General features: G+C 38.3%; 3 protein-coding genes and 1 long non-coding RNA gene across 4 annotated transcripts in view; 3 read left to right on the top strand and 1 right to left on the bottom strand.

Annotated features, from left to right (window-relative positions):
* Window positions 1–14: 14 nt before the first annotated feature.
* Window positions 15–27925, top strand: part of LOC132139800 (uncharacterized) — a 124972-nt gene continuing 97061 nt past the window's right edge. Inside the window, exon 1 of the long non-coding RNA XR_009433665.1 lies at window positions 15–152. This is a non-coding gene — a long non-coding RNA (uncharacterized LOC132139800). The remainder of the gene's footprint in view (window positions 153–27925) is intronic.
* On the top strand, window positions 412–6229 carry LOC132139798 (tRNA (uracil-5-)-methyltransferase homolog A-like). The gene is made up of 12 exons (XM_059548414.1): window positions 412–564; window positions 1026–1663; window positions 3102–3210; window positions 3471–3652; window positions 3826–3940; window positions 4336–4451; window positions 4526–4637; window positions 4837–4959; window positions 5068–5143; window positions 5228–5344; window positions 5434–5530; window positions 5868–6229. Exons 1-12 carry the CDS (start codon window positions 526–528, stop codon window positions 6013–6015), a joined length of 1872 nt encoding a protein of 623 aa, XP_059404397.1. The 5' UTR covers window positions 412–525; the 3' UTR covers window positions 6016–6229.
* Window positions 7084–14053, bottom strand: LOC132139797 (microprocessor complex subunit DGCR8-like). Its single transcript, XM_059548413.1, has 14 exons — window positions 13893–14053; window positions 12355–13350; window positions 11869–12031; window positions 11050–11192; window positions 10587–10920; window positions 10300–10497; window positions 10116–10217; window positions 9599–9697; window positions 9403–9485; window positions 9214–9314; window positions 8972–9078; window positions 8761–8888; window positions 8538–8651; window positions 7084–8360 (listed from the first exon to the last, which is right to left on the bottom strand). Exons 2-14 carry the CDS (start codon window positions 13048–13050, stop codon window positions 8277–8279), a joined length of 2352 nt encoding a protein of 783 aa, XP_059404396.1. The 5' UTR covers window positions 13051–13350; window positions 13893–14053; the 3' UTR covers window positions 7084–8276.
* Window positions 17554–24354, top strand: LOC132139792 (cytotoxic granule associated RNA binding protein TIA1-like). The gene is made up of 11 exons (XM_059548408.1): window positions 17554–17811; window positions 18482–18578; window positions 18974–19072; window positions 20054–20108; window positions 20238–20325; window positions 22017–22092; window positions 22244–22356; window positions 22535–22626; window positions 22761–22845; window positions 22919–23054; window positions 23146–24354. Exons 1-11 carry the CDS (start codon window positions 17774–17776, stop codon window positions 23293–23295), a joined length of 1029 nt encoding a protein of 342 aa, XP_059404391.1. The 5' UTR covers window positions 17554–17773; the 3' UTR covers window positions 23296–24354.

The raw sequence follows: 27925 nt of genomic DNA on the forward strand, positions 1-27925 counted from the left end.
CCGCTGTAATTTGCGCTGTCTTCGATCCAGAGAGCAGCGAGCTAACTTATACTGCTAACATTAACGTTAGTGCTTGGCCTCTCATTCAATAATCTACTATCTGTGAGTTAATACCCCGGTGATAATTTCACAGACATTGGTATAATAGACTTGTTTGTCTCCCTCTCTCTCTCTCTCTCTTCCGAACACGAACCTTTCCAGCAGCCAAAACTTATTGGTCCTTCGTAGTCACCGTCACCGGCTCTTCACAATAAAAGTCCCTGCTCTTTTGTGCTACATAAAATTAAAATTAAACGCTGCACTACAATTAAATAAAATTAAACGTTTAAATGCAGTGCAGTTAATTACTATTTGAGGTGTAAATTTAATTCGTAGATTTAAAACAATTAGTCTCGCAACTATATTTTACTAAACAGAGGAATAGACCTTAATCGGTGTTCCCACAATGCGCTGCTGTTGACACGTGTTTCTAAAGATGGCAGCTTGCGTGTATGCATAACTGCACAGTGCTTTTAGAGCTCCTCAATGTTTCATAGTGAAGAACAAAGAGATTTCACACTGCAGGTTTGTTCAGACGATCTAATGAATATCAGAAATATCTCCGCTTCCAATTCGTTTGGGATTTAATTGCCCTAAAAAAAATGGTATTTTCTTATTTTTATTTGAGCCTTGTAATGTCCATTATTTGATATATAAACATGTCAATTCACTTTTCTAACGTAAATGTACATCCATATGTATTAGTGATCTTAGATGCTGTATCTGGTCACTATTCCATTAGTTTTTTAATGGTCCTGCTGTGTGAGAAATTAATTATTAAAGTACAAATAGTTCATGTAATCTCACAGTTAATATGAGGTCATAAATCTATAATTGTTGTAGTTTTAAATAAAATACAGTATGGAACATTGCAGAACGCTGCTGTAACAGATTTAACTGATTGAAAATTAAGATCACCTAACCGAATACAAAATGGAAACAATATTTTTATGTTTAATAGTATGTTCCTTTGGCCTTTGATGCAGAGCAATATGACAGATGTTGCTGTTGACCAGACTGATCCAGCTGGCTCATTATCCAGCACAGAGAAGGAACCAGATGACCTAATAGAAGAGAAAAACCTAGAGAATCCACCAGCAGCAGCTGAAGAAGAAGGAGAGGGTGCAGCAGGTGGTGTGTATCGTTACATCAAAGAAGATCTCTTCACCTCAGAGATCTTTAAAGTTGAGATTCAAAACCTGCCCAAGTACATTGGTTTTAATGACCTGAAGAAGTTTCTCAACAAGCATGGGATCAATCCTCACAAAATCAAGCTGTTTAACAAACAGACGTTTGCCTTTGTCACTTTCAAGAACCAGGAGGAAAGGGACAAGGCCATGAAAGCAGTGCACGGCATGCAATGGAAGAGTAAAGTGCTGAGTGTACGGCTGGCCAAACCCAAAGCTGATCCCATCCTCAAGAAGAGAAAACTAGAGGAGGAAGTGGAAGGTGGACAGCCTGGTACAAAGCGTGCTGCGGGTAGCCAGGAGGTAGAGGAGAATGAAGAAGAGCCTCTCAATATCCAGATTGCCAATGCTGTGACACCCTTGTGGAACGTACCTTATGAAGAACAGCTGAAAAGGAAAGAGAAAGAAGTTGAAGGCGTTCTTCAGAAACTGACCAGGTATTTCCTAATGGGTCTGGTAACATACATATGCATGAATATCTTCTAAATTTCTGTAAAATAGTAAAAATAGATACATTATGTGACATTGTCAACCATATACAGTGGGTATAGAAAAGAATCACCCCATTTAAAATATTCACATATTGTTACTTTGCAGCCTGAAATGAATACCGACTCCTTTTTTGTTTTATCCAGCTGTATTTACTCTGTGCAGCTTATAGCATCCAAGTGAAAGATATAACACCAACATGTCAGACAAAAAAAACAGGATCACCCCCTTGTGTCAGTATTTTGTTGAACCAGCTTTTGCTTTAATTACAGCCTTTAGTATGTTGGGATGTGTCTCTACTAACTTTACACATATAGACTTTGAAATATTTGCCCACTCTTCTTTGCAGACCTGCTGAAGTTCAGTTCAATTTGATAGTGACCGTTTGTGGACTGCAGTCTTCAAGTCATTCCACAGATCTTCAGTGGGGTTTAAATCTGGCTCTGACAGGGCTTGCAAGGACATTCACCTTTTTCCCCTTCAACCACTGTGTGCTCAGTTTTGTTGTGTGCTTTGGATCATTGTCATGTTGAAAAGTAAACCTTCTTCCCATTGACAACTTTGGGCAGAATTTGCAAGTATTTTGCCTCATCCATTTTTCCTTCTATCCTGACAGTGATCCAGTCCCTGCTGCAGAGAAACACCCCATCACAGGTTATTTCCATCTCCATGTTTTACTGGAGGAATGCTGTTATTTGGATATTGAGCTGTATTGGATTTCCACCAGACATATGGTTTGGTGTTGAGGCTAAATAATTAAAATTTGAGTCTCATCTGCCTCAGAATCTCCAAGATGAGTTTTGGCAAAGCTTAGTCTAACTGCATGTGGCTTTTCTTGCCTCATTTGTGGAGAATTAGTGTTGTTGTTGTCAGATGCACACACTCTTTGTCATAAATTCCTGACACTGCTTCAGCGTTGTTGTAGGCCTCCTGCTCTTTCATCCAGTTTGTAGCGACGTCCTGATCCAGGGAGGGCCTGTGTTCTACCAAATACCTTCCACTTCGTAATAATAGACTTCACTTTGCTTCTAGGCTTTGATAAATGAGCCTTTGAATTATTTTGTATAGTTCTTCTGACTTGTGTCTGTCCACAACTTTATCCCAGAGATCTTTTGACTGTGTCTTGCGACCCATAGTTTATTGTTTGCTTTGTTTTGCACTAGAAAGAATGCTCCAGGAAAGCTCTTTTCATGCTTTGCTTTCATCACTTTTCATGTGCCATTGAGAAGGTGATTAGATACATTTGATTTATTATACAAGTCACTTTTTCCAACACAATGTGATTGTTTTTCATACATGAGCTTCTGGTAGTATAACAAGAGTTGGTCAGTAAACAGTAGTCTCCTTCAATATAACTCGCCTCCTTGATATTTGTTCTGTTCTCAGAGAAATTGGCAACAACAACAAAGCCATGCTTCCCTGGCTATTTGTTCAAAAAGAAAAATTCAACAAAATGTGCTGCCCACTCGAAGCCATACGACCATCACCTGTGCAGGTAAATCATCTGTATGCTCACTGCTCACATAAATTGTTCTAATCACAGTCAAAATTTAAGTAACTAACCCAAAAATATTATAAAGTATTGTGGTATTACCAGTGCATTCAGTACGCAGATTTATTTTTTGATGGCTTTCAAAAGGGTCAAATGAACATTTCAGGGATTAAATGGATGCATAATTGCATATTAAATCTTCCGTTTAATAGAATCTGTGGTTGCAGAAATAAGATTAAGTGTGGTTTGTCCTATGCTTACAGACAGAGTACAGGAATAAGTGTGAGTTTGTGATTGGAGTGGGAGCAGATGGAGAGGATAAGACTGTGGGCTTTCGTTTGGGTAAGTATAAAGGAGGATCCTGTGCAGTAGTGAGTCCATCAGAAACCACCCATGTGTCTTCAGAGGCCAAGAGGGTTGTGCAGGGTTTCCAGCAGTTCATCAGGTGAATTAATCATTTCTTTTAATTACTGCTGATTATACATAATATGCATGCAAATCTTTTGAAGGGTTTTCTTTAATTCCAGAGGCAAAATATAATTTTGCACTACCTATCAGCCATTGTGTGTAATTATTTCTATTTTGAAGTGTTTTGTGTGTTAATATTATTATAAACAGGACAACCCCGTATGCCGTATACAGTCCAGAGACTTATGATGGTCATTGGCGGCAGCTAACAGTACGAACAAGCAGGATAAAGCAAACCATGGCCATTGTTTTCTTCAATCCACAGGTAATAAGAGATTTATTCAATGGTTATTTTTGTGTCCTCTTCAGATGTTGGTTATTACAAACACTGGAACTAATGTGACTGCTGTTTGAAAGGGGAAATTTTGGCCTAGTGGTTAGAGGGTTTGACTCCTAACCCTAAGGTTGTGGGTTCGAGTCTCAGGCCGGCAATACCATGACCGAGGTGCCCTTGAGCAAGGCACCGAACCCCCAACTGCTCCCCGGGTGCCAAAAATGGCTGCCCACTGCTCCGGGTGTGTGTTCACGGTGTGTGTGTATTCACTGCTGTGTGTGTACACTTTGGATGGGTTAAATGCAGAGCATGAATTCTGAGTATGGGTCACCATATATGTCACGTCACTTTCACTTTTGAAATATTACTTTTTTTAAACAACCTAGAAACTCCAAGAAGAAGAAATTAATGAACTGAAACGAAACCTGCATCAGTATTTTACCGAAGGAGAAGGAAAGGAAATTGGCATCACTTCTTTGTACTTTGTGAGAATGGGACAAAGGTAAGACCCTCAAAAATTCAAATAAGATGAATTTAGATGACTTTACTCTCATTTATTCATTTTCATCAACCCAGGACTTCAGCAGGTACAGAGGACCTGCCATGTGAACATGTGACTGGAGAAGAATGGATTCACGAAGATCTTCTCGGACTGAAATTCCGCATCTCTCCACACTCATTTTTCCAGGTGAACCTCCTGACCATTTGACTGTCATATATCATTTCCTGAGAATAAACACTATGATAGTTAAAAGGCATCAGGCGGCTCATTCCTTTATGCCATCATGCATGCGATTCAGAATATTCAGTACAAGACATTAATACTGATTTTCAACTTAAACTATTAAAAATGTCTAATATTCTGATTTGATTTTTGATACTTCCAGACAAACACCCCTGCTGCTGAGGTTCTGTACTCTGCTGTGGGTGAATGGGCTCAGCTGGACCAGGACAGCACTGTGCTGGATGTGTGCTGTGGAACGGGAACTATTGGCATCTCACTGGCAAAGGTGCTGCGTTTGCTTCTTAAAATAAACAAAAATATGAGTGAACAGAGTAACAGTTAGCCTTCTAAAAAAATGTAAAAAAATAAAAACAAACCTTATGTGTGTTAACAGAGAGTGAAGAAGGTGATTGGCATAGAGTTGTGCCAGGAGGCAGTGGAAGATGCTAAAGCTAACGCTGAAGCGAATGGTAGGCCAGAGTGACATTATCACTGTCCTGTTTTACTCTCTTCATCTCCCACGATCTACTCAGACTTCAAATGTATATTTTAAGGCTTGACCAACGTGGAATTCCACTGTGGAAAGGCTGAAGACGTGTTCCCCACTGTTCTTAATGCTGTCGTATCCCCCAGCTACACTGCAATCGTTGACCCTCCAAGAGCAGGGCTACGTATGTACAGTACTCTTTGTATTTTAAACCTTTACCTTGCAGACATGGTGTTTTTAAGTTCTCTGCCCAAATATTCTCACTTTTACTAGATTCCAAAGTTATTCTAGCAATCAGAAGAGCAGAGCATCTTAAGAGACTCGTCTACGTCGCCTGCAATGCCAAAGCAGCTATGAACAATTTTATTGAGTAAGTTCATTATTTTCTGTTTAAAGTGAATTTATTTTACATCAATTTCAAGATAGGGACATCCAATCTATTGTGAACTGAATTGATTGCATTTTGATGGGTATTACATATCAGAATGGAAAGTGGTTTGAGTGAAAAGGTTGAAACATGAGAGAGATTGAGTGACATTACCCAAAAGAGAAATCAGAAGCTTATTATATTTTGAGAAATGATTGACAAACTTTTTCTCCTGGTACAATGTTGACTTTCCTCTGAAAATATAATATTCCCATTTAGCACATCAGACCCTACCTCCATTTGAATCAGTTATTCTAAAACTTATGTTTATGTCTTGAAGTCTCTGCAGAGCTCCTTCGAACCGTGTGCGAGGAGCTCCCTTCCGACCAATGAGAGCTATGGCTGTTGACCTCTTCCCCCAGACCATGCACTGTGAAACCATCCTGCTGTTTGAAAGAGTGGACTACAGCTCCAACACTGACATTTAGACCACAGACACCTGATGCTATGTTATCTTTACCATCTACCAGGCCAGTGTGGCTGTTTCACGTCCATTTAAACACTTTGATGGTAGTGCTGGTAATGCTTTTAGATTTCAACTGACTTGATCAAAATGCTGAAACCATTACAGTGTTTTTTTGTATATGCTTAATTTTTCCCCTCTTTTTTGCATTAAACCAACCCGGTAAAAACAGCACAAGACAGGTTTCTGGTCATCAATTTATTTGCATAAACAAGTCAATCTGTACTGTATCTGCGATCGTGTCACATTTAAAGAATTTTTTTAGGCAGCATTACTTGCAGCTAAATCATCCAACATGATCCCTTCAATGATAGCGACTAAAAAGCACGCATTTCTTCAGACAACTAATACACACTTGGCAAGACTGACAGGACAACTCGTACACTCCAGACGTTTACTGGGAAAGCATATTCTAAGCACTCTTAGTATGGCAGCAGCCTTGTGCTCATGGAAAACAGGAAAGTGCCTTCACAAACGCAGTTAACATTCAGAAGCATACAAACTAAAACACTAGATTCAATGACAGTGCACTGCAGTTTTTAGTCGCTGTCCCAAGAAAACCTGACCCCCGACCCTTCCTGTCATATCTTAAGGCTAGAATATTTTTTTTCTCCTCTGACAGTTTCAGGGGAAGTGGTGGTTTTCTTTAAAAAGGGACCATATTTTTACCCAGCAGTTATTGCATTTTTTATTTAATATTTTGTTAGATGTATACAGGTTTATATATTTAATGAATAGCTATACAGCAATATTCTATAAAAATGCATAAGACTTAAAGCTTTGGTTAACACTGTTCTTCGAGCTATTCAATATAATGACATGATCTGATTTTCTTCGAGGTTCGGAGTTACCGCCTTTGTTTTAAGGTAGACTGCCTCGTGAAATATTGAATATGGTTCAAACTATTTAATACACCAACATAAGAGCTGAATAAAATGAGCACACAATCACCCACCACCACAGATGATCACAAAACCATACCGAAGAATTTAAGACAAACAACAAAAGCACATGCATAGAATTGACCCCCCCCCCCCCTAAAATATCAATGCAAGAAAGCCAGCATGACTCCACAGCAAATACATAACACAGCATTACAAATGCAGACCCAAGTGAGGCGTTTCCCTTTAGAAACAAGGTACCATCAATAAAAGGAGAAGAAACTAAGGCAACATATACCATTTTTTCTACTGAAGACTGCCAACCAGTCTCTAATGCAAGAGCTAGATTATATCAGAGCATGTAAATGTAACAACATCAAAGATGATAACTAAAGTAGCGCACACTAGCATCCTGTCTCCCTGATGTCTTGTTCCTCAACTAACTACAGTACCTCAAACACTTGTGCTTGCGTTTTCTCTGCAGTGCTTTCTGAATAAGTAGAGCAACTGGTAAAGATAACCATTGGTATGCATCACTCCTTATTTAAAACAAAAACTCAAAAGGTTGTTCATTTCACACAAGCAAATAGTTCCAACATTAGTGCATTTCTTAACAGCAGTTGGAAGGGAAGTGTACACATGAAATGCTTCAGAAATGCAAAATTTAAATGCTTTACATGCCAATAAGAACTAGACATGGTCTCTGAAGAAAACCCACACACTTTAAGCCACTATGAACCCAATTTCCCAGATAAAAAAAAAAAGTTCACGTGCCCGTGAATGAACAACTCTTCATGCCACAGGAGCTGACAAAGGAACAAATCCTTGTAAAATAACAGGGGTATCTGTCCCAACGCATCAGTTATGAGTACTGAGATACAGTCGGTCATGTGCAATCTGTAGTTCAACAGTAAATATGAAATGAATGTGCAGTTTAACAAGGGAAAAAGCAACATTTTATTAACATCTAAAAGCCACAAACTTAAAAGCTTCTGTAATATTTAACATACTTCATTTGAATGAGTTACCTTAATGTAGGCATATTATTTGCGAACAGCAGTCAATATTTGTGCACTTTCAGGAGCAGAAGTGCATCTGGAGGTATTTAATGCTTATTCTACCTTCCCTTAGTGCATGTATATGACTATTACCGAACCCATACATTATGGGCAATTACTGGACTGCGAATAGAGCTCATAAATCTGATAATACAAATGTAACTAGTATTGCCATTTTGCACTCCAAAGTAATGCATAAGTCAGTAATGGTAGGATGACCTTTTGTTATAGAACTATTACCATGGGTCAGTGCTATGTGCCATCACAACATGCTGAACAAGGGTTTGTTAGACGTCAACAGTACACAGTGGTTCACTGCCAGGTTGTGCCGACTCCATTATAGTCATCTTCGGCTTCTTTCTTGCCTCCTCCTAGAACAAACATAGAAACACAAATGAGTATGCACTAGAAAGCTGTCAATTTACTAAATTTATTTTAAATGACTGGAAGGGATCAGCTCATCCAAATGGGATGGCTTTAAATCTTAAGAAACGGTTTATCTATAGTGCAAGATTTGGCTGGAAGGGGTCATAAATTTGTAGCTGTACCCTTTCTCCAGCCAGCTTCATCATCTCTTCTCGTAGTTTGTTGAGGATGTGAAGATTTGGCTTGTTCTTTTTGGCATACTGCTGAAGCTCAATTACGCTCTTATCAGAGTTCTCCTGAAAACGACAAGAATACAACATTACAGATTTTCTCAACCACAGAAAATATTCCCCTCATATTTAATATATTAAAATGCAGAGTGGGTTTTGACATAACAGTGCTGACCTTCTTAACCATCTTGTTGCTTTCTCTGCCGTACATACGCAGCAGTGAGCCCCAGTTCTTGACGTGAGGATGAAGCATCTGGAGAATTTTCTGTGAAGCCAGCTGCTTTCCAACCCTCTTATTTTTACCTGCAGTCATCAAGAGCAACAGTATTAGGTTTGTTGTGTGTGATTCTAGTGCTCTAAATAAAACTTCAAGCACAGATACTCACACCAGCCGCGTACAGTGTGCTTCCCGCATGTCATGACGTATTCACTCTTTTGGTTCTTTCCCGGAATAACTTCAAACTTGATGCTGGTGTCACCCATGCCATGGTTTCTATGGAACAGACAACAACAGATCTTCAGCTGCTTTTCAATCAGGCATGACGACATCATGATGACGGATGCGTTTCCTGTAATATTGAATTGTCTGTGTGTGTAATCAAATGCCACCACCTATACCTTAACATACCTCTTAAGGCACTCATGAAGGATCTGATATGGTGAGAGTAAACCTGCTTTGTTGGTCAGCTCATACACCCTTGAATCTTCAATACTGATATGATTAAAATACTGTGGGAAAATAAACATCCATAAATACCACAAAGAATGAAACTCTGACTAAAGATCAAATCGGTCATTTTACTCAGAAGAACAGTACCTCCAATTCATCTCCCTCTACGGGCTTCTCCTCAGACGTCTGCTTCACGAAGTCTGGAATGAGGATCTCCAGTGTTGCTCGAGCTGTCACAAAGAGAATGACAATATAAATACTTGTATTCTTCAGTAAAATAAATATTTGCAGTAATTTACTCATTGCTAATGTTACAGATGATGATATAAGGGGGAAAAGGTACCAGCTTTATTCTTGGCAAGTTTTTTGCTACTTGCTGTTCCTGTGCCATATGTAACACCGTCTATAATGACTGAGGCTCCGAAGGGTTCACTTGGGTTTTCTAGGCAAAAAAAAAACAAAAAAATTAAGACCTCTATACATTTATAAAAAATAAAAACAACCAAACACACAAATTAAAATCATTGTGCCACCACAGGTAATATATTAATGCAAGTGTTATAATGGTTCGAGAGAGCTGTTAGTTACATCAAGCCCAAAATGTCTTTAACAAAACTATTCAGCATGGTCTTAAGTGGTTTACTGCTTTCACAACAGCATTATAACACATTTTAAGCACATCGATAAAAATCCCAACCCAGTTTTCCACCAAGCGAGCTCATTAGCATAATTGTAAATGCTACTGCACATATGCAAACTTGGCACAAAATAATTCAACACTTGCTTATTATTGGCTATTTTTTCAGAGCTTCAAACTGGTTCTCAATTGTAATTTTAGTCATACATATTATGCTACTTACCACATTCAAAAAAGTTGTAAACTGGACGCACTTTGAGTACTCTTTGCATATACTCATGTAAAATGCACACTTCTGACTTCCCGTTGGGGTTGATGACGAACTCTGAAATATAAATACGGTCAGTCTTGTTAAAACACATGTTGTTGTGTACTAAATTCATTAGTGTAATGACACAGACAAGTACCCTTCTTTGTTGGGGCATCTTGTACAGAGAGTGTGATGAGCTTCTGATTGGCTGGTAGAATGGGCCTCTCAGACTCGGCCTGCTTCCTCTTCATGTCCCTGTTGAACTGTCTACGCTCAGCCCATGTGCGGAACTTCTTCACCGTCACTTGCTCAAAGTCAAAACACTTCTCCAAGTAGCTTCTAAACTCCTCAATGTCTGGGATACAAGTCACAAGAAGACAGGGTTTAAAAACCATGAGGACTTTAAACAGTTATGCACAAGAGAGTGAAACCTCAGCCTCTTACCAACGGACTCATCTTTGCAGACCTCCACCTTGGCTTTGACCTGGCCCAGCGCTCCCTGTGCAGTGTCATTGGCTTGGCTGTCCTTCCCCTCTGAAGATCCTCCTGGCTCCATGAGGTCAAGCTCTGGATCTTCTGATGTTGTTCTGCCTGCCGGCTCTTCTGTGGCAGTAGAGTCAGGCTCATCAGCTCTCTCCAATGTTATGCCTTCATCCCCAGATTTCACAGGAGACACCTCTGCAGTTGGAGTCACCTCTCCATTCTGTTCCCTTTCCTCTTGATCCTTCATTTTCTTATAGTGTAAGCAGGGAATGCTACTGGTTGGTGGGTCATGTTTCTAGGGGGAAAATGAGTAGAACACAGGGATGAGGTAAATGAGAAGGCAAAGCATTCAACTTTTAAGCAGAAATGATACAATATGACAAATATAATAAGTCTCATATCTTAGAGGAGTCAAACCAATTACCCTAATGCTTCCTGTTCCAAGGAAGTAAGGTCTAGACCAGGTTACAACTCTGGTTTCCCGGTGGAGGTAGACTGGAATGCCAGAGTTATGAAATGTCATGATCCACCCATCGGGTAATGGCTCAGTTGGTGGACGCCCACGACCTATATAAAACAAATAATAATAATTAAAAAAAATAAATAAGATTTTTTTTAATGGTTTGAATTAGTATTACTGTTAGCAAAACTAAAATGAAAAAAATTATATATAAATCAGAAAACCTGAAACAAATAAATTTTCATGACCAAAATAAAGCAAAATAACAAACCCCACAAATTACTTGGTCTAATACAGAATATACACTGTTCAAATGATCATGTATCCAAGGAGGCATTAAATTAATCAAATGACAGGTAAGACTTTCACATTGTTCCAAGAGTTCTATTTTAAATCAGTACTGGACCTTTTAACTTTCTATGCAATAAAGCACCCTGGGAGGGAAAAAAATTATCAGTTTCCACAGAAATATTAAGCAGCACAAAACTGTTCAACACTGACAAATTTTTTCTGAGCACCAAATCGGCATATTAAAATAACTTTAATTTTAATCTCACTTTTTTTAATATTCATATTTACAGTATTCTTGACCAAGCCATGAAGAGTACAACATTTTTGACAGACCTGTAAAGAAAACTATAACTGATATGAAAACACCCATCGTCTTTGTGTAGTTATGTAATGTCTTGACATCTTAATCTTTAAATTTTAACAGTGTAGCAACAGTCATTATAACTTCAAATTAAACTTTCTATGAGTAAACCAAGAGTTTCTGATTCTCACTCTTAAGAACTGTCTTAATTTTGGTCATCATGGGCTGAACTCCGGCCTCCCCATCTGAATGGTGATCACTGTCTCCAGTGTACTTGTCTTCAGCCAGACGCCTCTTCTTGGGCATAGGCATGCCTTCCTCCAGCAGGGCATCTACATCATTGTCAAAGTCCTCCTGGAAGAGTAGATGGGTTAGTAACTGGCTGCCACTGACACTTCATCAACTAAATGTATGTCAAGATTTGAATCAAGCCCATTTTGTGAGCTGTAATTCAAATCTTCTTCGAATGGACCACCTTGTTACACTCCAGGATCCTTCCCGATGAATAAAGGACACAAACTCTATTTGTGGTAGATGCACATTTCAGGAGATGTTTTGTATCATGTCATTTATAGGTTTAGGTGGCTTTAATTAGCCTACATTACAACTTAATATTCCAATTCAAACAAAGAAAATGACTAAAATCAAAGGCGGCATAACAAGACCATGCATTTTACCTCGTAGGAGTAATTCAGATCCTCCTCGTGCGCTTGCTCCTGCTGAACTATCATCTGAGACCTGAAGCCACTCAGTTGTCCTTCTTCAGCTTCCAGAAAGTTCTCGCTGAAATCTTCTAGGTCATCCAACACGGCAAACTCAACCTTGTTCTCCTGCTCGGTTTCCAGCTCTTCGCCATTTCTAGCTAACCTTAAGGAACCAGTGCTCATGATCGAGCATCCCGGCACACTCCTCTGCTCTAAAGAATCATGCAATTCACCATTCAGGCCCTCCAGGCTCTGATCTTCATCTCTATCCTGCCCCAAACCAGTGTACAAGACCTTTCTGTCTTTGCTCTTACTGCTCTCTGAGAAACTGACGCTGATCTTTACGTCTTTGAGGAGTTTGAGATCAGGTAAGAATTTTGTAACTGGGGGAGCATGGCGAGCGGTTCTAGGGCATGTGGCCATGGGGTCAGGACTACCTGACAGGTGACTAGTAATGGACAATGTGCGCTTGTTGAGGAGGAGCTGTTTGTCCCTGTCCACTGCTGGGGTGTGTTGGTGTCCATCACCACCAGAGCTAACGTCCATTTCCTCTGCGTCACTGGACGTTTGCAGGGGAGGTGGTGGAGGTGCTTTAATGTAATCATTCCCCGCCAATACTGCGTCTGGTGGCTCCAATGGGAGGGGAGGTAAAATCTCATTGACATCCATGTTTAATTTCTTAAAAAGAGCTATATTAAAAACTATGCGCGAATGCAAGTGGGAAGGGGTCTACCTAATTTAGCTAAAAAATTGCAACCCTAATACATGCATGAATATTACACAGTTTAAGACTCCTATTCAACAATATTCATGTACACGGTTGAATATGCTAAGCTGACTACATTGTTCTTTTCATTAATGAAGACAGCTTTTTAGAAATCACTGTCTCAATTATTGGAAATCACAATGCATTCAGCTTAAACGTTGCCCACATCTAAGCACTGTCCATCCTGGGAGGCCAGATCAGCACTGAAAGAGAGAGAAAAAGGAAAATCATTCAAAGAGCACTACTGAACTGGATCTAAATGGTAAAACTTCTCAGATTCAGCTTTTATTAACTCACAAATGTATGCCACAGAAAACAGTATTAACACAACTGATGATCTGTTTATTTGCATGTCGAAATTAAAAATGAGTTGCTGTTGCTAAATAAACAGGTCAGCAAATAAACACTGTATTTGTAGGATTCTATTATGAACCATAAGCTCTGAAGGCCTTTGCTAATTGGTCGGCTATGAGAAACATAAGTCAATATGGTTACATCTCATCACGCAGATATTAAGAAAAATTGAATTTTGCGCCTCATTACTGGTTTTTAATTATATTATGTACGCGCCGTTTGTTTGTTTAGCAAAAATTGATCTATGCCTCGATCAGTTCGCCCGTGTTAGCCGAAATAAGAAGCCGTGTGCGGCAAACAAACCTTCTCAACCGAACCACGCGTGAATCAGCTAAATGTCGACAGGAGTCTATATCAGCGTGCTTTCTGAAAATTATTTTCTTTTACTCACCTAACTACACAAATGCTCTAAGAAAGACAGCATACAATCAAATGTGTTTTCCGTTTATAGGATTCAGATGGCCATCTCCTCTCTCCGCCATCTTCACCGCAGAGCAGCATCAGGGGATCTGTTGGATGAACACGCCTCTCAACCGGTGTCTACGTTACGTTTGATTGGACCTACATGAATCCGTTTTTACTGAAATTTGCTTCAGATGTGAAGGAATTGAAATAATTTATTTGTTGAATGGCTTAGTGAAATAACATGCAACACCGCATCATTAGTAGCCAAGATCAAATAATCTCGCTTCTGATATGTAGCAGTAAACAGTGAAAGCAACAGGCATGTACTTTGTATGAATGTTTATGTCATGGTTAACAGTTGTTAAAGAAAGTGGGTACGGCTGTTACAAGTTTTTCTTGCTAAATGCATAGGCACTAGAGCGAGTTCCACAGCAGACTTCTACTCAACAGTCAAAGCGACATTAGGCTACATCAGAAAGTTTGTAAGTTTCTCAGAGGAAAACCGCAAGGGTTTAGGGTGAGACTTGGAAAAGGGCCTTCGAGATGCATGGGTGCTGCGCCGACAGATCGGCGTATGACATCAAAGTACCGCGAGAGTGACTGGCGAGCAGACGGCTCTTTATGCTTTTGAATCGCTCTCGCGATACTTTGATATCATACGCCGATCGGTCTTGATGTTTAACCTATTTTTTATTTTATATTCTAGAAAGCAATTTGCTTTGATGTGAACAGACAAAGATACATACAGTGTCACCAAATCCGAAAAGCTGTCTAACAGGTTACCGAAATGTTATATTTTATTATAAAAAAAAAAAACATTTGTCTAACTTGAATCCGAAAAGTAAGAGGCTCAATTTGCTAACTGTTGGGAGGGTCAGACTAGTTTGTCTTAACGTAGTGGCTATAAGGCCAGTTTCAAGTTTATGCAACTGGCCACTGGGTGTAAACAGCTTCAGAGACACAGATACAGTAATTCATGCCTAAAAGGTTACCAAAATATGTTATCCTACTCTATTTTATACAGAATGGTACCCAATTACCTATGATCATGTCTAGCCTCCTCAAGGTTAGACATAATAAAAGCAATGTGGTTTTATTTGAACATACAGAGAGATACACAGAATCATATTAAGGCATAGTTACTGAAAACCAAGTGCAGAACACTTCCATGTTACCCAGATTCACTCTGGTGATGTCTAGCCTCCTCTTGTTTTATATTCTATAAAGCATTTTTCTCTTATGTAACCATTACCGGTTACAGACAGCCGTAACCCTCGTCTGTTTCACACAGAATGGCTATAATGAAAGAACAATTCATTTCCAAATCGGACTGAACACCAAGAACTATATGTTAGTAGGCTATCAGTATCATTTTTAGATGCCAAATAAAATATGAAGATTTAACAGATTTTCTAAATGGTTTTGTAAGAAGAGTCATGGCTTAAATAAAATAAACTGGAACATATGAAATAATAATTAATGCCCTTATAAATAAAGCTTAATCAATCTATATTTGGCTTTATTAAAATGTTAAGAGCAGTTAACATTATTTCGGGGAGCAGGCGTGTGAAAAGACATAATGTAAAATAATCACTGAACGAAAGAACCGATTTACCGAAATGAGTCGGTCGTGCTGTCATCAGGGTCAGCGTATGACCTATTGGGGGGATGGGGATGGGGGCAGATCATAGACTGTATAAAAACAGATACACACAAAAAAGAAGACGACATGCGGTCCTTTGGAAGAATGGCAAGAGTTTAACACTAATTCAAGAGAAAATGCAGGAAACTGTAAGAGTGATTGAAGAATGGTCTTATTCATGGGGTTTTAAATTTTCAGTAGAGAAGACAAAGATGATGGTTTTTACTCGGAAGAGGGTTTAGGACGCTAGGATTTTGATGTATGGAAAACAAATTGAGCAGGTAAATAGCTTTAGGTTTTTAGGGGTAATATTTGACTCCAAATTAAACTGGACAGAACATGTAAGAAAAGTAGAGGATAAATGTAAGAAGATTTTAAATATAATGAGGTGCTTAACTGGGTCAGAATGCAGCGCTAGCAGAAGGGCATTGAGAGATTTATATGTTGCTTTAATGAGACCAGTGATAGAATATGGAAGTGTAGTGTTTAGATCAGCGTCGAAAACATCAATAAAGAAACTAGAAGTTATTCAAAATCAAGCACTGAGAATCTGGTGTAGGGCTATAAGGACCTCTCCAGCTTGTGCAGTTCAAGTGGAGATGGTTGAATTACCTCTAAATTTACGATTCAAAACTTGATGATGAATTATTGGGCAAACCTAAAAGGGCATAATGAAAGAAGGCACCCAACAGTAAAGTATCTAAACCCATGTTGGGAAAGTACAATGGGAAAGGTAGAATGTTTTACTTGGGCATCTGGAAAAATAGCAATTGAAATGGAGTTACAGGAGAGAAAGTTCAGTCCTACCGTGCCTTATCCAATCACACCACCTTGGTTGTTTCCACCACTAATTGTTGATCTACATTTTCAAGAGGAAATAAAAAGACATAAAGGGAAGGCCAACTGGGCAGAGATAGTGGATGACAGACTAAGGTCTGTATATAAATCTTTTATAGCAGTATTCACAGATGGATCAAAGGATCCTAAGAGGGGTCTTACTGGTTTTGCATTCACTATTCCAGAGTTGCAGATAAGTATTAAAGAAAGAACTTCTGATCATCTAACAGTGTTTACAGTTGAGTTGTTAGCTATTTTAATGGCATTACAGTGGGTAGAACAAAATAAAATTGGCAAGGTTGTGATATGTTCAGATAGTTTATCTTCATTGATGTCTCTACAGTCTTTATCTTCTAATAACAGACTTGACATTGTATATGAAATGTATGAAATTATGTTCAGACTTCAGCATATAAAAACAAAACTCAGAATTATGTGGATTCCAGCTCACAGGGGGATTGAGGGGAATGAAGCTGCAGACGCGTTGGCTAAGCAAGCTCTGAAACATGATAGAATTAAGCATTTAGTAAAGCTGAAAGTAAAGCAAAAATAAGAAATAATATTATGAAGGACTGGCAGAAACAATGGGATGAAGGGAAGAACGGACGTCATTTATACAAAATTTAAAAAATGTGTGGAGAGGAATTAAATCAATAGGTAGACATACAAGAGAACATATAATTTTTTCGAGGTTGCGATTGGGGCATACTGGGTTGAATAAAACAATGCATTTATTGAAAAAACATCCATCAGGTATGTGTGAGTGTGGAATGGAAGAAGAATCAGCGGAACATGTGATTAGCCAATGTGTAAAATATGAAAATCAAAGGATAAAATTAAGAGATGAATTAAAGAAATATGGAGTGAACACATTAAATCTTGAAAACCTATTTAAAGTTGGAGATCAGATATATAAAGCTTTGTGTATTTTTTTAAAAGAAACTGGTTTAATGAAAATAATTTAAGTCCTTGTGGATTATTGTATTAATGTATTCATTGGTTTCCTTAATGTTATAAAGAGATTTATTAATTTTTTATTTTTTTCTCTCTCCTTAAGTATGCGTTTCTGGTCCACACTCCAGCACAGTAGGGGGCGGATATGCATCTTAAACGTTAGTTGCCACCCGCCATTATAAATGCAAGAAGAAGAAGAAGAAGAAGAAAGAAGACGACAGGTGGCAGTAATCGGTTTCGTTCTTCAGGAACAGCAGGAGCTAAAGAAGAGCGCTTGCAACGTCGTGTGATGACACTTCACGAGTAACGTCAGAGGAAGTTATTCCAGTAAATTCGCGTTAACTAACAACTTAAAATCACTGAAGCTTTATCAACTCGAACGTTAAAACAGAGCAGTTTTTAATCAAAGCGTCAACCTTTTTCTCACCACCACCATGATGATGATGATGGACGAGGACCAGCCCAAGACATTGTAAGTGCTGCTGTAGTTTAGTCGGCCACTTCACGAAGCCAAACTCTAAACACGTTTAGTTAAGCGGTGCATAGGTCGCGAGCGCAGCACGCCAAACTTTAGATAATCAGCTCGAGAGTCCATTAAGTCCGTTAACCACTCTTTATGTTATAAATGAACTGTTATATGGGCGTCCATGTTTTCAAGTCCCTACAGCACAAACCGGCTACACAAACACCAAACCGAGCCTAGCAGAGGTTGCGGTGGAGAATACAGTGATTCCCTTAATCATATGTTAATTTATCCGGTTATGTACAAATGGATGAACTAATCTGTCCACATTATGACTAATTACGGTGCAGAAGAGGCTTTTGCCAGCACACAAGTTCCGTATGTAGCGCTAAGTTTCCGTTACCCAATGAGCTAACTAAAAAAAAACATACTTAAATGTTATCATATCCCTCTTATTACACTTAACTCTGTTGTAAAATCTTGAATCAGACAGCTTGTTTACTATGTGTGGATTCTCTCATATATAGAGGCTTTGGATCATGTTAGCTGTTCGCTCTCGTGCGCTGAAAACGTGGCAGAAAAGAAACCCCGCGGAATGTGAGGCTGGCGTGAGAGATGGAGGAAAAACGCGACGCATAGACGGTGTTTCTCAGTGTGCTGTGCTCTTCTGTGTGTTTAGGTATGTCGGGAACCTCTCCAGGGACGTTACGGAGGCCCTCATCCTGCAAGTGTTCTCCCAGATCGGCCCCTGCAAGAACTGTAAAATGATAATTGATGTGAGTTGACCAAAAATCATGTGAAAAACTGGAAATATTGTTTTAAGCTGTCTTTTTCAGTCCTGGAAAAGTCATGGAAGTTAGTAGAATCTCAAAATGGCATAGAAATGTCTGTAGTTAATATTTCCATCCCTGTTCAGGTGTAGTTATTGCTCTTGTGTAGAGTAAAAGTTTCTTGAAATTTGTAATGTGCAGTTTGATCAAATTGTCATTTCAGTTAACAAAATGGTCTATGATCTTAATGATTGCGCAAAAAAAAAACTTGTTCACTAATCATAAAGGACTTTGAAAGGGCAAGGAAAAATTCATTTATCAAATAAAGCGGGAACCCTGGACACCTATAAATTACCAAGATCATTTTTTGACTCTGACCCAGTTCATTCTGTGTTTTTCAGACGGCAGGAAATGACCCGTACTGCTTTGTGGAGTTCTATGAGAACAGACATGCGGCTGCAGCTTTGGCTGCCATGAACGGCAGGAAGATCTTAGGAAAGGTAAAATACCGCAGACGCACTCTCAAAAGTAGATTGGATATGGTTTGAAATTGAGTTACACCCCATATGTCTTGTCAGAGCTATGTTAATGCGATGAATATCTTTAGTTTGTGCATTTATAGTGTTTACAGGTAAGTTGCTTTTAACCTGTACATCAAATCTTTTTTAAATCCCTTTATTCCATTAACCATTTGCAACATTCAAGTTAATGTATGTGGACCAAGGATTTAGTCTATTTATGCTGTTTAAAGATTTAATTTTATTTTGATAAAACATTGTCTTATCTTTGGCATATTACTGCTTTTACATATTGGAAGAAATAAGCTGCAATCTGACAATGCAAAGTAAACAAGTCATAAGTAAAAACAGTGTTAGCACATGGCTTTAACATGGTAATATTTAAATATAGCTGGAAATATTACAATTGTATTGGTAGTTTCAAGCATAATCAAATAAGAAAATATTTATCCAGAAAGTCATTGCAGTACAACAGAATCCTTTATTGATCTATTGAAGTGCCTAATTTGTCATTTTTCAAATTCCACAAAGCATGTGTTGCTTTTCTTTTTGAATCATCTTTTGGGTACAAAATGAATGCCCCCATGTTTGTCAACATCTAGCCTTGTTTTATCATCGTCTACACCAGTACCAGGCCTTCAAATTTAGCAAAGCCTTGGCAAAAATATATTCAGTGCAAATATTTTATCCTCAACAGGTAATGAAGGACCATTTGAGGAGTAATACAAGTTGATAATGTCACTTCTTTGTAAGTCTGCTATTTAGACTCTTTACTATGTAGAAAATAATTCCAGAGTTTAAGTCCCTTTTTCTTTGAACCTGAGTGATCACCAGGGTTTTTTTGTTGTCAGATTATTTATTCTGCGTTTGGAGACTCGCCATATTATGCAGTTAAGTAAGATGAAGATGATGTTTTATGCTGGTGTTTGTCTTAAACTGTCTCTGCTTTGCTTTCTCTCACAGGATATGAAAGTTAACTGGGCCTCAATGCCGGGCAGTCAGAAGAAAGACACAAGCAGTAAGTGTCTTCTTGAATGTTGCTAATGGATGCATGTGTGGTCAAACTGTAAAGCATGAAAATATTTTTTCTCTTTTGCTTGATGGTTTATAATATATCTAACTATTTCTCCTCATACCATTATTGTAGATCATTTCCACGTCTTTGTCGGTGACCTGAGCCCTGAAATCTCAACAGATGATGTCAGAGCAGCCTTTGCTCCGTTTGGAAAAATATCGTAAGTAGAATATTGTGTACAGGTGCATCTCAATAAATTAGAATGTAGTGGAAAAGTTCATTTATTTCAGTAATTCAACTCAAATTGTGTAACTCGTCTGTTAAATAAATTCAATGCACACAGACTGAAGCAGTTTAAGTCTTTGGTTCTTTAAATTATGAATTTGGCTCACATTTAACAAAAACCCACCAATTCCCTCTCAACAAATTACAATACTTCATAAGACCAATAAAAAATGTAGTGAATTGTTGGCCTTCTGGAAAGTATGTTCATTTACTGTACATATGCTCCGTACTTTGTAGGGGTTCCTTTTGCTTTAATTACTGCCTCAGTTTGGCGTGGCAACTCAACAAATTAGAACATGGTGACATGCTAATCAACTCAAAACACCTGCAAAGGTTTCCTGAGCCTTCAAAAAGGTCTCTCAGTTTGGTTCACTAAGCTACACAATCATGGGGAAGACTACTGATCTGACAGTTGTCCAGAAGACAATTATTGATACCCTTCACAAGGAGGGTAAGCCCAAACATTCATTGCCAAAGAAGCTGGCTGTTCACAGAGTGCTGTGTCCAAGCATGTTAACAGAAAAGTTGAGTGGAAGGAAAAAGTGTGGAAGAAAAAGATGCACAACCAGCTGAGAGAACTGCATCCTTATTAGGATTGTCAAGTAAAATCGATTCAAGAATTCAAGGAATGGAATGAGGCTGGGGTCAAAGCAAACGTCAGAGTCGTCTTACCTGGTCTAAGGAGAAGAACTGGACTGTTGCCCAGTGGTCCAAAGTCCTCTTTTCAGATGAGAGCAAGTTTTGTATTTCATTTGGAAACCAAGGTCTTAGAGTCTAGAGGAAGGGTGGAGAAGCTCATAGCCCAAGTTACTTGAGGCCCAGTGTTAAGTTTCCACAGTGTGTGATGATTTGGGTTGCAATGTCATCTGCTGGTGTTGGTCCATTGAGTTTTTTGAAAACCAAAGTCACTGCACCTATTTACCAAGAAACTTTGGAGCACTTCATGCTTCCTTCTGCTGACCAGCTTTTTGAAGATGCTGATTTCATTTTCCAGCAGGATTTGACACCTTTTCACACTGCCAAAAACACCAAAAGTTAGTTAAATGACCATGGTGTTTGTGTGCTTGACTGGCCAGCAATTTCACGAGACCTGAGAGAGAATCTATGGAGTATTGTCAAGAGGAAGATGAGAAACGAGACCAAAAAATGCAAATGAGCTGAAGGCCACTGTCAAAGAAAACCGGGCTTCAATACCACCTCAGCAGTGTCGCAAACTGATCACATTCATGCCACGCTGAATTAAGGCAGTAATTAAAGGAAAAGGATTCCCTACCAAGTATTGAGTACATGTACAGTAAATGAACATACTTTCCAGAAGGCCAAAATTCAGGTTTTTTTTTTTTTTTTTTTGGGGTCTTATGAAGTATTCTAATTTGTTGAGATAGTGAATTGATGGGTTTTTTGTTAAATGTGAGCCAAAATCATCACAATTAAAAGAACCAAAGACTTAAACTACTTCAGTCTGTGTGCATTGAATTTATTTAACACACGAGTTTCAGCAACACAGGTACTTTGCAACGACATTCTAATTTGAGATGCACCTGTAATTCAAATGTGATTCAAGCCAAATCTGAGCAGGATTGTCTTAAAATTCGGATTCTTACTGAGTTCATGTGTTTGGTGCAGTGACGCCCGTGTGGTGAAGGATCTGGCCACAGGCAAATCTAAAGGATATGGTTTCATCTCATTTATTAATAAATGGGTAAGTGTTTGCGTGTTGTTTGGTGTTAAGTGCCATGATGGCAAACTTATACTTTGTTTGAGCAGGATAACATGAATGTAATTTTTTTTTTTCTGTCTATGGCTTTTGTTATTGATGTTTTGTTATTGTTTGGTTTTGTTGCCACTGACAGGATGCAGAAAATGCTATTCAGCAAATGAATGGTCAGTGGCTGGGAGGCAGACAGATCAGAACAAACTGGGCCACAAGGAAGCCATCAGCTCCTAAATCAAACAATGAAGGCAAGTCAGTTTAAACCGTATAATCTGACCGTTCCTTTGGTCTCTCATTTCATGTCTTAGGTAGTCAGGTTTTTTTTATTATTATGTAAACCACCTATTATGGGTAGTTTCTTTTTATTCATGTCATTTATTTGTGTTATACTACTCTAAAAGGTTCTCTCTTTTTGATCTTTAGCAGCCAGCAGCAAACACTTGTCCTATGAGGAGGTTCTTAACCAGTCGAGTCCTAGTAACTGCACCGTCTATTGTGGTGGCATTGCTTCTGGCCTGTCAGGTTAGTCTAAATATTGTAGGCGTTTTAAGACCTAGTCGTTTTAAAAGGCTTAATTAAAAGGCTTTCAAGCAGAGCTAGATGAAATGTATTTTGAAAGATTCATATTTTAAATGTGTTTTTCTGATTCCCTGTAGATCAGCTGATGAGACAGACTTTCTCTCCATTCGGGCAGATAATGGAGATCAGGGTTTTCCCGGAGAAAGGCTACTCATTTGTGAGGTATGTCATACTGCTTCTCTATGACTTTAAATCATTCGCTTATACTTGTAAATTAAGCACATTTGTTTTTTAGGTTTGACTCTCATGAGGGTGCTGCCCATGCCATAGTGTCTGTAAATGGGACCTGCATTGAGGGCCACATTGTAAAGTGCTACTGGGGCAAAGAAACGGCTGATATAAGATCCATGCAACAGATGCAAATGCCCCAGGTACCCCTTCACCTTGTTCTTGAACTCTCAGAAACATTTCCTCTTCTCTATTGCAAACTCAAATCTTACTGTTTCTCCTTTTCCACAATAGAATAAACCCACCTATGCGGCCCAGCCTTACGGACAGTGGGGTCAGTCATATGGCAATGGTCAGCAGATGGGTCAGTATGTGCCCAACGGCTGGCAGATGCCCACTTACGGCGTCTATGGGCAGGCCTGGAATCAGCAGGGATATAAATAAGTTCAGATGTGGCTGACTAATCCCTCAGTCCAATCATTAAACCCCACTTCAGTGTGGAATCTGCCCAATGAGACTCACCATTACACAAGTTCAGGGGTTGTTGAAAGGGCTGCATTCAGCCCACTGTACATTATACGCAGACCATTAACTTGGAAGGAATCCTGTCTTTTCTTTTTGCTGTTTTTAGGCCCCAGGATGTTTTTTTTTTTTGTTTTCAGATTTTCTTTTAAAACCTACTGCATTTCGGGGACTTTAATTGTCTAGTTTTGCAACAGATGGATTGTCTTTTCAATGTGTTGAATTTGCAGGCTCAATTTAGCTCATACCTTGAATGGTGTAGAAAGTTTGAGGTATAATATACTGCACTCTTTGTATAGAGTTCTTGTCTCTAAAACGGATTTGTTCACATCTTTCATTTTTGTTTTGTCGGTATGACTATGCTTTTTTTTTTTTTTTTTTTTTTTTTTTTTTTTTTTACACAAGTAAAAAAAATATGAGATGCGTGATCGAATATCTTAATCGAATATAAAATATTTTATCTCATGACGTCTAGTGATAAAGGTACTCTGCATTTATAGAGGAGATTATTCTGTGGCCTTGAGGTTTCAGGAACTTCTTGAAGTTTTGGACCATTACTAAAGCTTTTAACAAGTTGTATTAACACAGAGGTGCAGAAAACATGCTTCCTTTTTTGTTTAATTTAAATGTTAGACTTCATTTTGTAACATGGAATTTTTGGCTGCTTTTTTTTTTTTTGTTGTTTTTTTAGCTCAATTTTTAAAACAGAATTTTTTTTTTTCACTTCATGTTTTTTACAAAATCATGTTTGCTCGGATCATTTGAGGGCGTGACAGCACAGTGGCTAATCAGCGTTAATGGCAGTGCTGCAGCCTCTTTGTAAAGATTTTTGTAATTCTGTGTAAAATGAGGTTGTGAATTATTTCTTTAAATCTTGTAAATTCAGGGTTTGTTTAACATCTGTAATGTAACGATGCATGATTATTCTGAGCTCTGTTCTTGTTACGGTCTCTTGTAAAACCCATAAAAATGTGTTCATTATAGTTCCTGTGACGCGATTTTTCCAGTGCTCCTCCTATACTACTTTCTCAAGAGTCAGTTGAATTTACAAGCCAAAGACAATGACAAAAATTAAGCAAGATCTTGCATGCTTCCACCTTGCTGTATTGAGATGCTGATTGTAATGTCAGCGGTTACTGTAATATGGAATGGTGAAGAAATACGAGATACTCCTGGGTTTTAGCCACACGCTCTCAAATTGCTCACAAGGCCAGATTCTTTACACCAGAAAGAATCTTTACAGATTCTTTTTTTTTTGTTTTGTTTTTTTAACCATCATTCTCTTTCTTTTTACTTACTGAGCCCCAACATCGAGTCATGATAAAGTAGATCAAATTGAAAGTAATGAGCAACTGTTTTTTTCCCTCTCTTTTCTCTCTCTCTCTCTCTCTCTCTCTCTCTCTCCTTTTTTCTTCTGTGTCATGTAAATTTATCATCAGATATTTAATGAATTTTTCCTAACTGGGATTTTTTCTTTTTTTTTTTTTTAATTTGTAAAAAGTTAGAGATGTTTACTGTTATTTTGAAACACCCCGATTAAATGCTTCCATCTAATGTTGTTCCAGTTATATATTCCATGTGTAAAAACACTTAATAATAACCATTCTAAACTACTTTCAGTTGTCTTGAGTGTTCAATTAAGTATCACAATTAAGTTCAATCATGATGCTTTTGGGTAACTGGGAAATGAGGTGAGTTTAAGTGGGGTGGGGATTTGCAGTCACAAGACCAATGTTTATACAAAATTTGATATCCCAATGACATTAATTTATATTCCTTTTTGACATTTTAAAATATTAAATTTCTCCTTGTTAAAATGATTCTCCTTTATTAAACTTATAAATAAGATTCAACTTCATGTTTAATTTACAGTCGTGGCCAAAAGTTTTGAGATTTACATAAATATTAGTTTTCAAAAAGTTTGCTGCTAAACTGCTTTTAGATCTTTGTTTCAGTTGTTTCTGTGATGTACTAAAATATAATTTCAAGCACTTCATACGTTTCAAAGGCTTTTATCAACAATTACATGACATTTATGCAAAGAGTCAGTATTTGCAGTGTTGGCCCTTCTTTTTCAGGACCTCTGCAATTCGACTGGGCATGCTCTCAATCAACTTCTGGGCCAAATCCTGACTGATAGCAACCCATTCTTTCATAATCACTTCTTGGAGTTTGTCAGAATTAGTGGGTTTTTGTTTGTCCACCCGCCTCTTGAGGATTGACCACAAGTTCTCAATGGGATTAAGATCTGGGGAGTTTCCAGGCCATGGACCCAAAATTTCAACATTCTGGTCCCCGAGCCACTTAGTTATCACTTTTGCCTTATGGCACGGTGCTACATCATGCTGGAAAATGCATTGTTCTTCACCAAACTGTTGTTGGATTGTTGGAAGAAGTTGCTGTTGGAGGGTGTTTTGGTACCATTCTTTATTCATGGCTGTGTTTTTGGGCAGAATTGTGAGTGAGCCCACTCCCTTGGATGAGAAGCAACCCCACACATGAATGGTGTCAGGATGCTTTACTGTTGGCATGACACAGGACTGATTGTAGCGCTCACCTTTTCTTCTCCGGACAAGCCTTTTTCCAGATGCCCCAAACAATCGGATAGGGGCTTCATCTGAGAATATGACTTTGCCACAGTCCTCAGCAGTCTATTCACTATACTTTCTGCAGAAGATCAATCTGTCCCTGATGTTTTTTTTGAAAAGAAGTGGCTTCCTTGCTGCCCTTCTTGACACCAGGCCATCTTCCAAAAGTCTTCGCCTCACTGTGCATGCAGATGTGCTCACACCTGCCTGCTGCCATTCCTGAGCAAGCTCTGCACTGGTGGCACTCCGATCCCGCAGCTGAATCCTCTTTAGGAGACGATCCAGGCCCTTGCTGGACTTTCTTGGGCGCCCTGAAGCCTTCTTTACAAGAATTGAACCTCTTTCCTTGAAGTTCTTGATGATCCTTTAAATTGTTGATTTAGGTGCAATCTTAGTAGCCACAATATCCTTGCCTGTCAAGCCATTTTTAGCAACGCAATGATGGCTGCACGCGTTTCTTTGCAGGTCACCATGGTTAACAATGGAAGAACAATGATTTCAAGCATCACCCTCCTTTTAACATGTCAAGTCTGCCATTCTAACCCAATTAGCCTGACATAATGATCTCCAGCCTTGTGCTCGTCAACATTCTCACCTGAGTTAACAAGACGATTACTGAAATGATCTCAGCAGGTCCTTTAATGACAGCAATGAAATGCAGTGGAAAGGGTTTTTTGTTTTTTTGATTAAGTTAATTTTCATGGCAAAGAAGGACTATGCAATTCACCTGATCACCCTTCATAACATTCTGGAGTATATGCAAATTGCTATTATAAAAACTTAAGCAGCAACTTTTCCAATTTCCAATATTTATGTAATTCTCAAAACTTTTGGCCACGACTGTATAATAATAATCCACTGTTAAAAAAGCCTGGAGTGCTTTGGTTGACACTTTGCTCTCAGTTAAGACCACACAAAATGGCAATTTTTAGACTTATTAAATAATAGAACTTACCTCGTTTACCTGTTGAGGCTTAGGAAGTAGGAGAAGTGTTTCTCAGTGTCTCAGTGTGTCATGGACTTCCATCCAATTTTATTTCTTTTAATTCTTCTGCAATGTAGAGCAAGAGTGAACATACAGAAGTTTATTTAACTATTAAGATAAGATTTTTAGAAATAATTATAGAGTGCATGCACCAGCAATTCAGTACCTTCTTAGTGATGCTAAATCATGCTAAGATGCTAATGTTTTACTTTGGAAAATATTTGACATGGTGTCAAATGAAAGTGAAATCTGTCTACAAAGCATCAGATGAAAAGAAAGACTTGTGCATTAACACCATGCTGTAGTATAACCAACTACCCTTATAAATTCATACAATAAATGTTAGAGTACATTGAGTATGAAATTTGCAGTGTACAGGAACTCAACTATAGAATAAACTATAGAATTCATGTAAACTGGGCCATTTTTAACAGTCATCTAAATGAAATGTAAAACTGTGGCCCAATAGAGTAATAATTTAGACACAAGCTACTTATAATTCATCTAAAGATCATTTAATTGGCAGAACATTAATTTGCAGTTTAAAGAATGTAATTTCCATAATATAGTCATTTTTAAAAACCTCCCTCCCTTTTTATAACAGTGTAAGTACATCCATTTTTTATGCTCAAGCTTTTACACCAAAAAATGGCCACTAGATGGAAATCTCACACAGTCTGAGGGTGTCATCCAAAATATTCTTGAATTCTTCAGCATTAAAACACGATCAATGGGCAATAGCATCATGGGAAGGAAAAAAAACCCACAATCAATATTCCCTCAATTGTGTTGTGAACAGAATATACTGTGCAATAGAGATTCATTATGTGTTCACAGTCTCCATCGCAAGTCGGTTTGTTCTACAGAAGGACATGTCTTTCTCCAATAATATTTTTGAATAGTTTGAGGTCAGAAAAAATGTAATAAGATTTTAATAATCATGTACATGTTTGATAATTTAAAGAGATGGGGCCAGTAA

This window comes from Carassius carassius, chromosome 4 (assembly GCF_963082965.1).
Source record: "Carassius carassius chromosome 4, fCarCar2.1, whole genome shotgun sequence".
In the NCBI taxonomy this organism is placed as follows: domain Eukaryota; kingdom Metazoa; phylum Chordata; class Actinopteri; order Cypriniformes; family Cyprinidae; genus Carassius; species Carassius carassius.